This window comes from Penicillium longicatenatum (assembly GCF_028827895.1).
Source record: "Penicillium longicatenatum strain IBT 33135 chromosome Unknown contig_2_segment0_segment0, whole genome shotgun sequence".
In the NCBI taxonomy this organism is placed as follows: Eukaryota; Fungi; Ascomycota; class Eurotiomycetes; order Eurotiales; family Aspergillaceae; genus Penicillium; species Penicillium longicatenatum.
In genome coordinates, this window is record NW_026643120.1 from 2,000,975 (window position 1) to 2,016,256 (window position 15,282).

A 15,282-nucleotide genomic window follows, 5' to 3' on the forward strand; every position below is an offset into this window, starting at 1 on the left:
ATGCTCAATTTTCAGAGAGCGAGGTCACCTTTATATACGTTCGGGCATATGGAATGAACACATAGGATCTAATAAGCGGATTTAATGTTACGAGATATGTTACATAGACTTCTTCGGAGGTTCCGAGATCTGGGCGGACTTAAGAGTCTAACGTGGGTCCGCAGTCAGCAGCCTGCAGAACCCGTTTCCTTGCATTCATCTACCTTATTCCTGCTGTTTGAGGACAAGAATGATTGCGATAGCCTTGACTCAAATATTTGCAATGTTTCCAGTTGCAATGCATCATCTAAGTCCGAAGAAAACAATACTGGAGCCTGTTTCACAAGAGCTTTAGGCTAGAGACGAAAGATTCAAAAGAAATAAACCATCTCAAGGGCTAGATTTCATGTTTGAACCTGACCGTTTCCAAGTCCTGGAGGCTCCATAGCCAGAATCAAGGTCTTAATGTTTCTGGCATTGTCAAACATTCCGAATTCTAGATTGCTACATACAATATGGATTAATCATACTCTTGCTGCTTAACATGGCTTACTCCCAATTTACCTACACTTAAATCTTTTCTCGCTTGTTTGATATCAGCAGCCAAGCAACTAGGCTCCTGCTTAGCTTTGAACGCCCAGATATTCTCCTCGAAAATGATGTCAATCTCTTCCAGAGATTTGCCACATGTCTTCTGGAAGAGGAAAAAGAGGTGGATCGTAGCGGCAAAGCAAAATGTGCCGAATACACAGTAACTCTGTAAGCAATAAGTAATGGCCCCAAACTAGAGAAAGCCTAGTTCCTATATTTCCTATATTAATGTCAGTAACTTAAATTTGGCATCAATGGTCCATAGCCATTCGCGTGTATTACTGACCAGTCGAGAGGACTAAAGCAGGGTATGTAAGTATAAGGCTGGTTAATCGACAGTAAGAACTTGTACGTACCTACAAGTAGGCACATAGAACGCAATTAAAAGATAAGAAAATAAATTATGGCTTTCGAGGTCTTTGAGTTGGTGCCTTTTTATGTCATGTTCGGTGATCCTTCTAAGCCACTAGGTACGTGGTGGCCGTAGGAACCATGATTCCTACTTATAAAAATTAAAGAACACTAATTACGAGAGCGACAAAGATAAAGAGCAACGTCAGGGACCCAGGGAATATAATCGATAAATATAAGTAGGCTTCCGAAGTTCCGCACGACCTAGCGATAACCGGCCCTAGCCTAGACCTAGACCTGCTAGGTCTTTAGTAGGAAAATATAATAGCTAGGCAAGAAGAGGAGAATATTAGTAATAGGTAGAATATTCTAAGACTAATTCTTAAAGAAGAAAAGAAGAATGTCTATCCTCTCCCTCGTTAAGTAGGAGACGTAGGCGATTCTTATGCGAATCGGGCGAAATCGGATAATAAAACATCCATTATTTCCCTATAACAATACATTGTGAAAGACTTTGACAAACCCCATGAGAGTGGAGCGTTGTGGTCCAAAGCATTTAGTTCGTCCCATGGGCGGGGCTAGGAGGGTATCATAATATACTTTCTCGTTCTATTGCTAGAGGATATTCAATTTATGCTTAATCTCCTAGAGTTTATTTTGGTTGGCTATGATGGCATTATGGATGATAGCTTTCAGCGTGCTAATCAATTTCTACACCTCATTAGTGGTAATTTGGTCGGCTAGATACGATGGAGCGAAGGCATCTCTATTATAGGTTCGCTTTCGGCTATTAGTCGTGGCACTGGCTTCGAGATTTCCCCTTAGTGGACCTAGCGATGGTTTCTTGCGTGTTCGTGGAGGTGTCTCGGGCCCTCCCCCGGGTCTTTCTTCCATCGGTATGTTATAGCCGACGTAGTATCAACTTCTACGTCAGCTAGATAGGCTTTTTTTCTCGCCAGGCTCCAACATTTTGAATATTGCAATCTAACTTCAAGCCACACAACACGTGATGCGTTATTCCTAATCTTTCGGACTCCGTTGGTAGTCCGTGATTGAGTTATAATATATATCTTCTGGCACTCGTAGCCCTGTGGGTAAGCCTTAGTCTGACCTACATCCTCTAGCTGCGCTCCATTGGCTAACTCTACCCTACTTCGCTCTTTACTTGGCGCTCCACCCTGTGTTCGGAAGATATCTAATAGTAAGAAGGATGCCCTAGTGAAGTGCCCACAGTTATAAAAAGCTTAACCTATAGTTTTACTTAGTATGCTCTTCCTACTCTTCATCAGTATGATATTAAGCTCGTTCCAATTTTGCGATGGCTCCCCAACCTATCAGGAGGAATATCGGAATAGCAGCTACGTGCCAAATTTTATCGAAACACCACTTGGCTTCCAGATTGTCGCACCAGCTACTCCATATGTGGCAGCAGCCGGAAGAGATCAATTATACTTTATCGACACCCGTTACGATAATGTCAGCGCTCAGCATATCAAGAATCAAATTGAGAGAGCAACTATCCCTATCCCAGACGAGTATACTGCTATAGACGAGATTACGGCCACAGCAGAAACAAGAAATAGAAAAACCGGCGAAACGACATTCGTATTCGACCCTGTCTACGCTAGGGTACTGTTTGCCAAGGGGCTAAACAGGCACAATCCAGAGCTTAAATTACCTGAGTATGAGCCTGCTGGCGATTGGCTAGTAACCTACGATCTAGATAAGATAACAGGTGAGATGCATACCACTTCAAAGAACGATGTTATTGATAGAGGCTCATATCTCAGCAGGCAATGACTTAACAAGCCGGGTCACCAAACGGGTAGTATGCTCGCATTTTGAATGCTATACCAGCGCCCACTGTGTAGAACAATCTACATCGTGTACCCTCTGCCATGGATGTAGAGTCGACAATTAGTGTGACGGGGGCCACAATGTTAATGCTATTAGGTCATGCAATCGGCTTTGAAAGAGACACATCAAAGGAAGATGGTGAAACGGATGCCACAGAATCGATGGACAAGTTGCACTGGCATTGAGGGGATCTTGTGATTACTCAGGTGGAAACGTCCGGGAAGACGTCCCAAGTAAACCTATATTGGGGGCTATTAAGTTTTGCGTTCTCTTCTGCGTTCCATATTTAGTTTGATTAGTTAGTTAGCTGGGATTACAGTGCAGAGTATTGGTCCACCGTTATCCTTTCTCATTTTGAACTACTCATGAGTAATATAAGCGTTCGCAAGTCGCTCGCGGAGCGATCGTCTACGTAAGATGCTAAGCCACGCAGGTCCTTATTATGCAAGATTCCGTATCCTGGTCCACGAGCATTACTGCTTGACAATATTTGCGATATGACTTGTACCAAACAAGGCAGAATTCAAACCATGAACTCCAATTACCTCGAATTTTAGAATGTTGTTTATTAAATTCGCAATATTTTTAATCAACGCAGCGGAGGCTCTTTGGGAGCTTTCATGTTGTCCAGTCTCTTTGTCTCTTCCTTTTCTCTACATAGTGGCTCTTCTGCTTTCCGGGATGAGCGTTTCGCATGTTGAGGTTGAGACTCCGACTCTGGCGCGGGTGCGAGCTCTGTCACTTTTGCTGTGCTCCTCGTCGATCGTCTAGTTGAAGTTTCGGCTGAACTGGAGTGAAAATATCCACCAGAGATAGATTAAATCTCAGTATCTGGTCGTGTCGGCAAAGCGATCGCAACGGGAATATGATTTGCATCTGATGGCGTGGGTCAACGTTTTTCATCTCGAGGTCGACGAAGGAGGCGAGAGTTTCAGTCCTTCTTATACTCATCGGTGCCGATGATCGCGGATATAGTGGATACATCGAACCCCTGAACAAGGCCAGCGACGGTCGTCAGTCCACTGATCACATACGCATTGTTCAGCCCTCGCTTTTCATAGTGACAATTGACTAGACTGGAAGCACAAAACTAAGCTGTGAACAACCCTGCAACCTGTAGGCCTGCTCTATATCTTATATACTCCGTTCAATCGAGCAGCCTTTGCATGGCGAGCCAATGACACGAGATAGTTAGCCGACATCCGTCGAGGACCGGGAGTTGCGGGGTCACATCCTACTCGTCAGCCAACGCCAGAATGGTACCATCTTGACACTAATTCAAGAAAAATGTGTCTCGCCAATAAGAACAATTAAAGTAATCCCTGTTTGATTGGGGAATACGAGAAACCCATATGTGGGAGGCATTTCTGCCGCAGGTCACCGTACGCAACGCTGCATGTAGCCGAGTGCCATACGAGAGCCGTTCTTTCCTGAGCATATGTCGGCCATCGCTATGTTGAGAACTAAAGAGTCTATTGGATACGATCACAGGCTGGACAATGGGGCCGAAAGTCGAAGAGCTAGATCAGGTTAGACTGCCTTATGCTTCTATGTTTGAAGTCGACATAGATTAAACTTTGAAACAGGTTGTACTATATGTCGAGCTCGGAAAGTCAAATGCGACGAGACATGGCCGATATGCTTGAAATGTGATCGTTTAAAGCTCAACTGTCCTGGTCCACCTGTGCCGAAACCAAATTCCCGAAACAGGCCTCGTAGGCCAGGACATTGGAACACAGACTTCACTCAAGCCGGAATATTACGACGAAGAGTCGTGAATTCTTGCCAGGGATGTCGTGTTGCAAAGCAGAAATGCTCTGGTCAGGCCGTCTGCATGCATTGCTATGGGAAAGGCATTGACTGTGTGTTCTCGATCACGTCACGTCAAATCGTCGATGGCCAAAGCATACTTTCACAACAATCTGCGGTACAGAATGAGTCTGAAGATGTAGATCCAAGCAGAAGGCTCTCGGATGCAAAATCTAGGATCATCGTTGTTTGCACCTTTTGTCAATAGTACGATAAACTCGCTTGCATGGTACGCCCTTGACTTTTTGCATTATGTGACCCTTGCAAAGCTAACGGTAGAAGGCTACACGCTCCAGAGCTCCCAGATGACGAGAGGCTGAGGGTTTTGGTTGAAGAGTATTTTGCTCATATCCATCCATTAAGACGCAATGGATTTGCACACAAACCATCGTTCATGCGACGCTTGGATGAAGATGTGGAATCATATCGTCAGAGCGAGTCGTTGCTTCATATTATCTGCGCATTAGGCGCAAAGTACGTCAGCATCTCAGTTCTTCAGAGGAAGCCTAATATCCGACCAGATTCTTCGCTCTCAATCATACCTCTCAGTTATCATCAGAGGCAATCCTCACTGTCGGAGATCAATGGGCCAAAATTGCGAAAGCAAGGATATTTATAGACATGGACGATCTGTCCATTGAAAAGCTGATGGTAAGTCCGAAGAAGACAGCTGTAAAATCATAAATTTGATCAAATACCCTAACCATCCTGACCCCATTTTCAAGACCGCGATTTTGCTGCATGACCACGATCTTCGGGCTGGAAGCTACGCCAGTGCTTTTATGTTGAGTGGCATGACAGCAAGGATGACTCAAGCATTGCAACTGAATTGCTTCCAAGAATACCTTCCTACCTCTAGGCTGATATTTTACCATTGCGATGTAGTCTTTCCAAGACCCACCTTCCACAATGCGCGTGATATTCCCCGCACTCCGTGGCGATATATCACCTGCCTGTTTTGATCTGCGATAACGGCAATCTGGCGGTTTAGGAAGGCATCCGCGAACCCCACTGCGAAGTATACCAATTCTCCAAAGTTGCGTATCAACAGAACCCCTCTGAACATAACGATTCTAACACTATTTATTCCTGGTCTCCTCTCACACCGTTCAAGTTAGTTACTCCTACACCAAAAAAGCCCACAATGGATGTACCCGGCATCGCATTGATCACAGGAGCCGCCTCAGGTATCGGCAAAGCCTGCGCAAACGCCTTCGCCAACGATGGTGCCTCCGGCCTCGCCCTCCTCGACATCAACTCAGAGGCCCTAGACGCAGTCAAGGCCGAAATCGAAGCAAAGCAAAAGCAAAAAGGCGTGACCAACCTCATCCGCATCGAAGTCTTCCCGACCAATATCGCAGATGAAACCAGAGTCAACGAAGTAGTCGAAGAAGTTGCAAAGAAATTCGGTCGCATCGGCTACGTAGTCAACGCAGCCGGTATCGCCATGAAACACCAAGGTGGTGCAGCATCCTGCGAAACAAGCGACTGGGAACGCATCCTCAACATCAACCTGTCCGGGACATTCTTTGTTCTTCGCGCTGCGGCTAGAATCATGCTTAAGCAGGACCCTATTCTGTCCAGTATTGATGGAAGACCTATACAGCCGGGATCGATTGTCAATTTCTCTTCTATCCAGGGTGTTGTTGGGATCCCGCTGTCGACGGCTTATACGACAAGTAAACATGCTGTTATCAGGTTGACGAAGACTGCGTCGGATGATTATGCCAATCAGGGATTGAGAATCAATGATATTTGTCCGAGTTATACTGAGACGCCGCTTACGACCAAGTCGCCGCAGATTTTGCAGGCGATGATTGAGCGGGTTGGGAGTATGGTGCCTATGGAGCGGATGGGGAGACCGGAGGAGATTGCTGATGGAGTTTTGTATCTTGCTGGTGGGCGCAGCTCTTTTGTGACCGGGTCTTCGTTGATGGTGGATGGTGGTTATACGGCGCGGTAGTATAGATCGGGTCCGCCAATCAGATATCCACGTTTCAAATTACATCCAAGCTACGTTTATAGAAGATTGGAGAATAGGAACCATTTCTATTTACTTTTTTCTGTTATCAATCATCGTTCAATGCGGATTACTAAGGTCTATTCTAGGACATTGATGCGCTGTCATCCGTCTGACATCATCACTCAAGTGGTGCTTTCATCGACTCGACCACTAAGGATTTCTGGGAAATAATCCAATCTCCTCCATAGGATTCATCTAATCTTACATTGCATCTGTTATCAAATATGAGCAGAGGAAGCCTAGTACATTTCTACTTAAATACCGCATCTCGAGCTCGGGGCTTCCACATATCTCTGTCAATTGCACCCTTAAGACATACGAGATACCTCTCCACAACCCCCCAAGGACCCCTCACCCCCCGCAAATTCCCTATTGGACAGAAAGCCACACACGGATATACAGCCAGCATGAGCAGCCAAAGAGGCGCCGTTGAGCCCCAGCGCGTCGACGCACCACTAACCTCGTCAGCAACCTTCCTTGTCGTAACAGCAACCAACAAACCCGACTCAATCAAGACAATCCGCTCAACTCTCGCTGGCCTAGACAGTCTCGCCAAAAATGTCGCCATCCGCGATTTGAATGCCCAATTTGCCTGTACAGTAGGCATTGGCAGCGCAATCTGGGATACCCTCACCGGCCTCCCCCGACCAAGTGAACTCCACCCCTTCCGCGAGGTCAAGGGATCTAAACATACAGCCATATCCACACCAGGAGACCTACTCTTCCACATCCGCGCTGAGCGCCGAGATCTCAGCTTCGAGTTTGAGCGCCAGCTGATGGACCAACTAGGCGATGCAGTGACAGTTGTCGACGAAACAGTCGGATTCCGTTACTTCGATGTACGGGATCTACTTGGTTTCGTAGACGGAACTGCTAACCCCGTTGGTCCGGCTGTTCCACCAACTGTGCTCGTTGCCGAGGAGGATTCCTCGTCGCAGGGTGGAAGTTATATTGTTGTGCAGAAGTATACGCATGATCTTGAATCATGGAAGAAACTGCCGGTGGAGATGCAGGAGAAGATTATTGGACGGACTAAATTGGAAAATATGGAGTTGGATGATGCGGAGGAGGGGCAACGGTCTCATAAGACACTAAACACCATTGAGGATGAAGCTGGGAATGAGCATGACATTCTGAGGGATAACATGCCGTTTGGATCGCCTGGTAAAGGGGAGTTTGGAACTTATTTTATCGGGTACACGCGGAGACTGTGGGTTATTGAGAAGATGTTGGAACGGATGTTCGTTGGGGATCCGCCTGGCTTGCATGATCGGATTTTGGATTTCTCGACTCCCTTGACGGGCACGACGTTTTTTGCGCCGTCGGCGAGTTTGTTGGCGAGTCTGGATTCGGATTGAATGCTCTATACCATTGCGTGAGGGTTTATGGAATACAGACACCCAAAGCTCGATTCCCAGCGGAGATTCATTCTCACATATTGTCGAATATCATTAACATGTATTAGACGATGGACTGATTTCATCACACATTTTACTTCGCAATTGAACTCCAATTCACCCCAACAGCCTTTTGAACACCGTGCGCAGATACTCCGACCATCTCCTTCCAGAACTCCGACGTCCCAGATGGGACTAATTCCTCCACCTCCAGGGAGATCAATGTACTAAACACCCAATCCTGGCACTTTCTCCTCCCATCCCTCGGAGCCGGTTCCTGGCTAATGACCTCAATGGCGAGTCTCCTCTGCTGAGAATCCAGCGTCGCAAGCTTACACAGACCCAATGCCTGCATAATATTGAGATCACTGCCAAAGCGCGGTTCAAACTCGTACCAGAGTCTATCAACATCGACGGGGCGGACGTGCAGGAGGTCGCCGAATGTTCGCGGTGGTTGATGGATGACAAAGCCCCAGTGGGAACGATGTTTGGGGTCTTCGCCTGTGCCGAAGACTTCAATGGAAAGTTGGTATTGCATTGGATTCTGCGAATTGGGTTTGGATCTGAAATTGTGTCTGCGAGACTGAATCCATCGTGAAGGGACGGGAACCGCTTATTATTGCATTTTTCCGAGGCTTAATTTCGACAAGTCCAAAGGTAAAAGCGGGGAGCGGCTTTGTGCTTGGAGAAACACCACAAAAGAAGCTCCACGTCTCGCGCAGACGCCACATTCAGAGTCTCACAAAACAAATATAGATGCTCTTCAGCTGGAACACACGCTTATCACCGCCATGTTATTGGGCCGGATTATCGTGGGGAACTGGGGGCACTTGGCTACTTTGCATTTGAAGCCAGATTCCAAGTTGTATATTCATAGCTATTTACGATCATGCAGTAAAAAAAAGAGTCCAAGAAAGAGGGTATTGCAGAACGGAGAAAGTTTAAAAGTCGCTTCAAAGACATAAGGCAGTCATGACCGAAAGCATGTGAAACATGACTCGGGTTCAAGTCATTTAGAGAGCCCACTCGTCTGTCTCTGAGGCAGCGATGAAGGGCTTGTCAATCTGCTTGATAGCGTGATCACCACAAAGAATACTGATACATGGTTAGTCAATGATAGTTTCTGATACGAGAGGAGGACTCACCAAGTCTCAGCAACGAGTCCATCGAGCTCCTTCACAATATCCTCTCGCCGGGACGAGGAAAGGTCTCCCTGGCTCAATTGTGCCTGCAAATCCCGAATATACTTCTTCTTGCCTCCCGCCCCCTCTAACACTTCTTTACCCAGGCAATCACTGTGAAAGGCATGTTGACAGGGGAAGACGAAGAATTGGCGACTCAGCAAAGGCAATGAACAAATCCAACATTTCTCGCCAGGTTCCACAATTGCGTAGCGGGTGTCCAGGCTAGCGATTTCATTGCGGATCTGGCGCGCCGTGTTGGCTGAATTGTCCATCTCCTGACGCAAAGCATCAATATGACGCGAGTAATCTTCCAAAGCGGTACAGATTTCATCTTTGAAATCATCGATGACCACAAAGTCCGGGAAGAACGGGATGAGATCCTCAATGCGGAGAAGTTCGCAGCGACGTAGGAATTCGATCGCGTCTTTGATCCCGGTGCCTGGCTGACGGATCTTCTTCTCGGCCACCAGAAGCCAGAGTTTCTTACGGAGCTTATTGTTGCCTTCGGGGCGATCGGCAACGATGGCAGCGAGTTCGATATCATTATGCTCCAGGGCAAGTTCTACTGCCTGCAGGTACTGGCCCATGGCGCTGTAAATGTGGATACATGACTGCACTCGTTTGTGCTGGATGCACAGTCGTAGAGCAAAGTCCGCATCGTATGGAGGCGGCGAGGATGGTTGTGACTGGAGATAGGTGAGCAGCCCAGCTTCCGAAGCGGACTGACTCGAGGCATGAATAGAGATGAGCGTATTATGGACAGCGGCAGATGGATGCGGATGGTTGACAATGATGAAATTCAAGTATCGCACGGCCTGATTATTATTCAGAGCGACACTGGCGGTCTTGTTGTAATTTAAAAGCGCGGGTATAAGCCGCTCGGGGTCCAGATTGGTTTGTCGCATCAGGATCTCGATTAACCCGGTAGCCGCATGTGTCATAAGTACACTGCTGTACTTGTAGAAGACGTCGGGCTCGCTCTGTCGCTGTAGAACATTCAAAGCTTCAGACCACTTCTCTCGTTGGATCCAGTAAGATAAAACGTAGTTATAGTCACTAGCAACAGTCGCAAAGAAAAGCAACTCTTCTTCACGACCATGGCTGCTGATGATGCCATAGACGGTTTTCTTATCCAGGTCGGCCTTGTGCTTGGTGACAAACTCCTGGAACTCGGCTCGAACAGTGCCAAGTTCATCTTTGATCTCTCCAGTGGTGGCACCGTCGGTTAACTCCGCTTTGGTTGCGATATTATCATCTAACGAGTTCAGTTTGGACATGAAAAGTTCCACTAGCCAACTTGCGACCATGACTCTCTGCATGACAGATGCCTTTTTGTAAGTCGAAATCTGCGAATAGAGATACTTCCGCAAAGCATCATACTCCTTGTTGTCGATCATTGTCAGGCAAACCTCCTCGAACCCTTTGCTGCTCTTGCCCCATACTTTTGCCGCCTCGAAGAAACGGCCTTCTTTGGCTAGAGAATCACCCGAGGCAGTCATGACAGCATCTCGCTGTGCAGCGCTGCGCGCATATTGAAGTGCTTCATCAAACTTCTGCGCGCGGAGAAGGACCTTCCACACATCTCTATCTTCCTCATTGGCGACAACCTCATAAATCTCTTGGCTGGTGAAAAGCCAATACGTATTTTGAGTGAGATCCGTCAGAAGACCTAAAGAACTTTGTCTAGGCTCTAAGACTGTTTGCTCGTACACGATCTCTTCATTTAGACGGTTGACTGCAACGACCTTTCCTTCAACAAGAGCCAAAATATGCCACTGCGACAAGGCCATTGCCGTGATTGGATCCTGGATCATCTTCCTTCCACCTCGGGCGGATTCAGAGGCAGGGAACTTCGACCGTGGGAGCATCTTTGCGTTGTCAAATGGAGACGAAGAGGCAAGTTGGCCGTGGTAGATCCCATGGGAGCTGAGCCACGCAAACTCCTTTTCAGTATATCCAGCAGCTTGATGTGCCCCCGCCGTAGATGCAGATGATGAGACTGTCAATATCGATGGCGCAGAGCCAGACGGGTGCGGAATTTCATAGCTCAGGGGCGTCTCGCGTTGGAAAAGCTCCGCATATATAGATCCACCCCCTTCCCGACCATGCTTTGTAGACCCGACTCGACCCAAGAAATGAACCAAGCTTCCATACGTTGCGACGATAATCCTTCTCTGGTCGGCTTTCGAGGAAACTGCCTCGGCGCTGATCCCAATGACGGGTGACGCGTCTGTCACCTTGTAAACAGAAGTGACGTATTTCTCCTCGCGTCGATAGAACTCTGTCGATGGTTCGACGTATGTTTCATAGACATTTCCATCCGTCGTACCCAGAAGGATCTCGCGTGTTGAGGCAGTTGGTAACGAAGGGTTCCACGCAATGCTTTCGATAGAGACGCCCTTTAAGCGGGACAGGGCCTTGGGCTGTCGCGACTGGGTATGGAGATAGTAGTTTTCGCCGAGGGTAGTGCTGATAATAAGATGTGATGCAGAAGGATCAAGGAACATGCGGCGAATCAAACCGATCTCCGAGGACTTCTTAGGCAGGTCGATGTCTGTGAATGAACACTGGTAAGTTCCGTCCAGTTGTCACGATTGCGGGGAAGGACTATGATCTATCTTACCATCGATATCTTCTGGCGAATCAAGATCAATCCGGAGAATTCGGTTGGTCGAGAGAGCCAAAATCAGCACATTGTTGGCGACTTGCGCCGCCACGAAGTCGGCCGCGATGGGGAACTGGAGCTGCACCCGCTGCACGTCGAAGATGGGCAGGGAGTCTGCAGGCTCGGTCAGGTTGTTGGGAGCAACATAACTGCTGGATCCATCCAGCGCCATTTTAACCAGCTATATCATGCCGCCCGTCGGTTCCGGGCAAGCTGCAGAGGAGCTGTTGGAGCTTAAGGTTGACGAGGGAAGACAAGCTGGAATGCGGAGGACAGTTACGTGCCTTGCTGCCTGAGGCCACAAGTTAACTACGTGAGGCTGGGAGTGATACAAGTGGGGAATCAAATGACACCAGGTAGATCTAGGAGCTCAATTTCTATAGAATGAATATCTTCGTGCTTCATGCATTGGGTATCATCAATCGAGAAGAAGAAGAAGAATAAGAAAAATGCCAAGCAGAAATCATTAGAAACATATGTGCTTGGGGGTATCATGAATCCACCAGAAATAAGTACCGAGTCCCATATTACATCACAGTGCATTCCCGCTCTGGCTTGCGGACCTTTTCCTTCGATTTATCTTTGCTCTTTCCTTTCATACCACGATCTTTAGTGCGCCCTCGTCCATTCTTCTCTTTACCTTCGGCTGATTGAGGCAGCCCCAGCTTTCCGTCCTCAGGGGCGAGTTCGTCCACATCAATAGCTGATTCGTCGGCCTCACCCTCGCTGTCGATAGTGAATCTGTCTCTACTAAGCCGGCCAGCGAATCGGGAAAAGGTTGCACCAATACGGTTTTCACCAGACTGACTACCAGCACGGCTTCCTGAGTTGCTCTTCGTGGCGCGGGACCCACGCCGTGAGAAGGGGAATCCTTTGCCGCTGTCCTCTTCCATAGGTGCTAGTCGTGGCGATGAAGCAGGTATTGACCGAGGCTGAGGAGGGTTGTTGCTAGCTTCTGAAAACACAATGCTACTCGGTCGCCCGCCGCTGGTTGAGAGTTGAGGGACATTGTCTGGTGCAGTTATTTCAACGCTGGGTCGAGCGGAGCATCCATCCTCAGTGATACTACCGTCGGTTGTCTCCTCAATAGTCTGGTTCGTGAATTTCTTGGAGAATTCTACCATGTCAACATCAAGCGTTGCATCCGAGGCCTGAGAGGATGGGGCATGGCTTAGATAATTTGCCATGGATGCATCCTGATCAATGGGTAGGATCTGGTAGAATAGAAGATAGGGCGACTCCGTCTTCAGCGCTTGTTCGACGTCAATTAGAGTCACCCGTTCCTGGGCCAAGTCATCAAAGCGCATCCAGTGTTTGGGTGTTTCAGTGGAAATGTGACCTGAGCTATCACTAGAGCCCGGCGGTGCTATGTTAGGGCTTGTGCCTCGAACAATAGAGATGTAGTGCCCAGAATCGACCGAGTTGCCCCGGTGACAGACCATTGCTTGCAAGGACAATTTGAAGTTCCCGTAGATCGGGGCATTCGCATCGAGGTTGTCATCCTGAATAAAGTGGGGCAGGCCGATTTCAGTTGGGATATCAACGTATGTATTCAGCCGAACAGCTTTTCCATTTGGAAGGAATGAGTAGCGTTTCAAGCACATGCCAAGAATAGGTCTCTTGGAAGAGAAATGTGCCGCAACCTGAGCATCATTGGTTGGGGTATTATCAGTATACCATGCTGTGTGAGTACAACCATTAGCACGGTATCTATCAAAATTTTGACGGGTGGTGGAGGAACATACGAATGAGGCTGAAGAACTGCCATGCGGGCATCATCACTTCTTTTCTGTAAATACCCCTCCGTTGAGGCTCAGTTTCCGGGGTAGATGAATTCTCGGCGCTTGTAGTATCATCCGTGGATTCTGGAACGAACCGCTCGCGAACTATACTGTCTCGCCGACCAATTCTTCGTGCTGATAGAGATTCACTGAATTCCGAGAAAGAAGACCATGGACTTGGCTTCTCAACTCGGGGCGAATTTGAATGAGTGGACTGGGCAGGAGTCATAGTTGGCGTTGTTTCAACCTCTTCCACATGAGATGTGAATCCTTTCGAGATGGATAACGAATCCATTGATCGGGTGGAGCTGACTGTGTTTCGTCGTTCTAGATCCCGCTTGACTTCGATCCTGTTGTTGAAGTAGGCTTCCAGGCAATCTTCGAGTGTAAGCGTTTGCCCGTCAGTAGGCTCTGGTGGAATGGCAACTTCCAGCAGACGCTCGTTGATGAATTTGTGATCGTCACTAGCGTCCTCCTTTCCAAAATGGTAAATATCCATTTTGAGAGTAAGCAGTGGTAGTTCTAGCTTTTCTGTGATGAACGTGAATGCTTCAGAGGCATCCTGCTGTCTAAGCATAGCTGCATCTTTCCAGCCGCATTCAGCCAGGGCATCCTGAATGTGTTTTGTCTGGATGAAGTAGCAGTCAGTTTGAGAGCCTCGCAGAAACCATCTCTTGACGTACGATATCGGTTGTAATTAACCTCCCGGACCGCAGCATATTGACCCAGAATCTCAACAGAATGACAAGTTTTCGGCGTGGCTCGTCGTTGAATGATTTGTACAAAATCGCCTCAAAGCAGTCGAGGCGAGCGAACATGGCAAACAACAGAGCGTCTAGAAAGCAAGTCACTCCCTGACGATTTTCCGCACCAAGAAGTTTGGTACTTGGTGTGTAATTTCTGATGATTCCTTCGATCGAGTCCTCCAGTAACAACAGCAAACTGATTGCTTTATCGATATCGTCCTTGTTGGATTTCAACGCATAACTAAAATGCCGCTCTTCCAGAGCTGTGATTCCCATTGCTCGAATGCGGGCTTCGACTATCTTGACCTGTTGATTGATCCAAAGGGTTAGAGAACAAATAGCGATAGAGAAATTGTCAAGCACCAACCTTCTTCTGGTGCTCTTGGTTGTCATCGCTTGCGGGGTGAGAGTCAAAAAACCCGCGGAATAGAGGTAGTGAAAGCGCATGCTTCTAATTGAAATAGCGGCATTAGCAATCATGTTTCATAGTCCACGACAATGACTTGTGCGAAAGTATTGGTAGTATAAGAAAAGGGCAAAATAGCGACAATACCTCCTCATCTTTGCCCTGCCGGCGCCGGTCACGGCGAGTGAGAAAACGATGAATACCGCTCATTTCGGAGGATGTGAATCAAGTTCGGAAATCAAGGAAGCCCTTGTTCCCCTTGTGAACAGGGATGTCAAATTGATCGACGAGATCTCTAGGTAGGCGACATGCGGAGAGGCGGGTTAGGAAGCTCTAGTAGACTTAACGCCGGGCGGAGTCGAGGCTGCAGGATTCCCACGAAGCGCTTGGAGAACACATCATCTGCCACAATGGCTCCTGATATAGGGCACGGGATATGTCAAGAGAGCCAGTCAGATGTCGAGGACGGGTGAAATGCAAAATGATTCGAGAA

The 15,282-nt window shown here is 47.8% G+C and overlaps 7 protein-coding genes across 7 annotated transcripts; 3 read left to right on the top strand and 4 right to left on the bottom strand.

The window, feature by feature from the left end:
• Nucleotides 1-383: 383 nt before the first annotated feature.
• Nucleotides 384-942, bottom strand: N7484_003272 (uncharacterized protein; the record flags this gene model as incomplete). The annotated part of the gene is made up of 3 exons (XM_057113692.1): nucleotides 384-475; nucleotides 544-736; nucleotides 931-942. 3 exons carry the CDS (start codon nucleotides 940-942, stop codon nucleotides 384-386), a joined length of 297 nt encoding a protein of 98 aa, XP_056973832.1.
• A 1,269-nt stretch (nucleotides 943-2,211) lies between these two features.
• N7484_003273 (uncharacterized protein) lies at nucleotides 2,212-2,721 on the top strand (the record flags this gene model as incomplete). The annotated part of the gene is made up of 1 exon (XM_057113693.1): nucleotides 2,212-2,721. One exon carries the CDS (start codon nucleotides 2,212-2,214, stop codon nucleotides 2,719-2,721), a length of 510 nt encoding a protein of 169 aa, XP_056973833.1.
• A 3,010-nt stretch (nucleotides 2,722-5,731) lies between these two features.
• On the top strand, nucleotides 5,732-6,550 carry N7484_003274 (SDR family NAD(P)-dependent oxidoreductase; the record flags this gene model as incomplete). Its single annotated transcript, XM_057113694.1, has 1 exon — nucleotides 5,732-6,550. One exon carries the CDS (start codon nucleotides 5,732-5,734, stop codon nucleotides 6,548-6,550), a length of 819 nt encoding a protein of 272 aa, XP_056973834.1.
• A 467-nt stretch (nucleotides 6,551-7,017) lies between these two features.
• N7484_003275 (Dyp-type peroxidase) lies at nucleotides 7,018-7,968 on the top strand (the record flags this gene model as incomplete). Its single annotated transcript, XM_057113695.1, has 1 exon — nucleotides 7,018-7,968. One exon carries the CDS (start codon nucleotides 7,018-7,020, stop codon nucleotides 7,966-7,968), a length of 951 nt encoding a protein of 316 aa, XP_056973835.1.
• Nucleotides 7,969-8,101: 133 nt separating this feature from the next.
• N7484_003276 (uncharacterized protein) lies at nucleotides 8,102-8,545 on the bottom strand (the record flags this gene model as incomplete). Its single annotated transcript, XM_057113696.1, has 1 exon — nucleotides 8,102-8,545. One exon carries the CDS (start codon nucleotides 8,543-8,545, stop codon nucleotides 8,102-8,104), a length of 444 nt encoding a protein of 147 aa, XP_056973836.1.
• A 475-nt stretch (nucleotides 8,546-9,020) lies between these two features.
• Nucleotides 9,021-12,028, bottom strand: N7484_003277 (vacuolar protein sorting protein DigA; the record flags this gene model as incomplete). Its single annotated transcript, XM_057113697.1, has 3 exons — nucleotides 9,021-9,102; nucleotides 9,153-11,745; nucleotides 11,815-12,028. 3 exons carry the CDS (start codon nucleotides 12,026-12,028, stop codon nucleotides 9,021-9,023), a joined length of 2,889 nt encoding a protein of 962 aa, XP_056973837.1.
• A 355-nt stretch (nucleotides 12,029-12,383) lies between these two features.
• N7484_003278 (ubiquitin C-terminal hydrolase family protein) lies at nucleotides 12,384-14,999 on the bottom strand (the record flags this gene model as incomplete). Its single annotated transcript, XM_057113698.1, has 5 exons — nucleotides 12,384-13,537; nucleotides 13,602-14,265; nucleotides 14,321-14,689; nucleotides 14,751-14,834; nucleotides 14,937-14,999. The coding sequence occupies 5 exons, from the start codon at nucleotides 14,997-14,999 to the stop codon at nucleotides 12,384-12,386; spliced, it is 2,334 nt and encodes a 777-aa protein (XP_056973838.1).
• Between the last annotated feature and the right edge of the window lie 283 nt (nucleotides 15,000-15,282).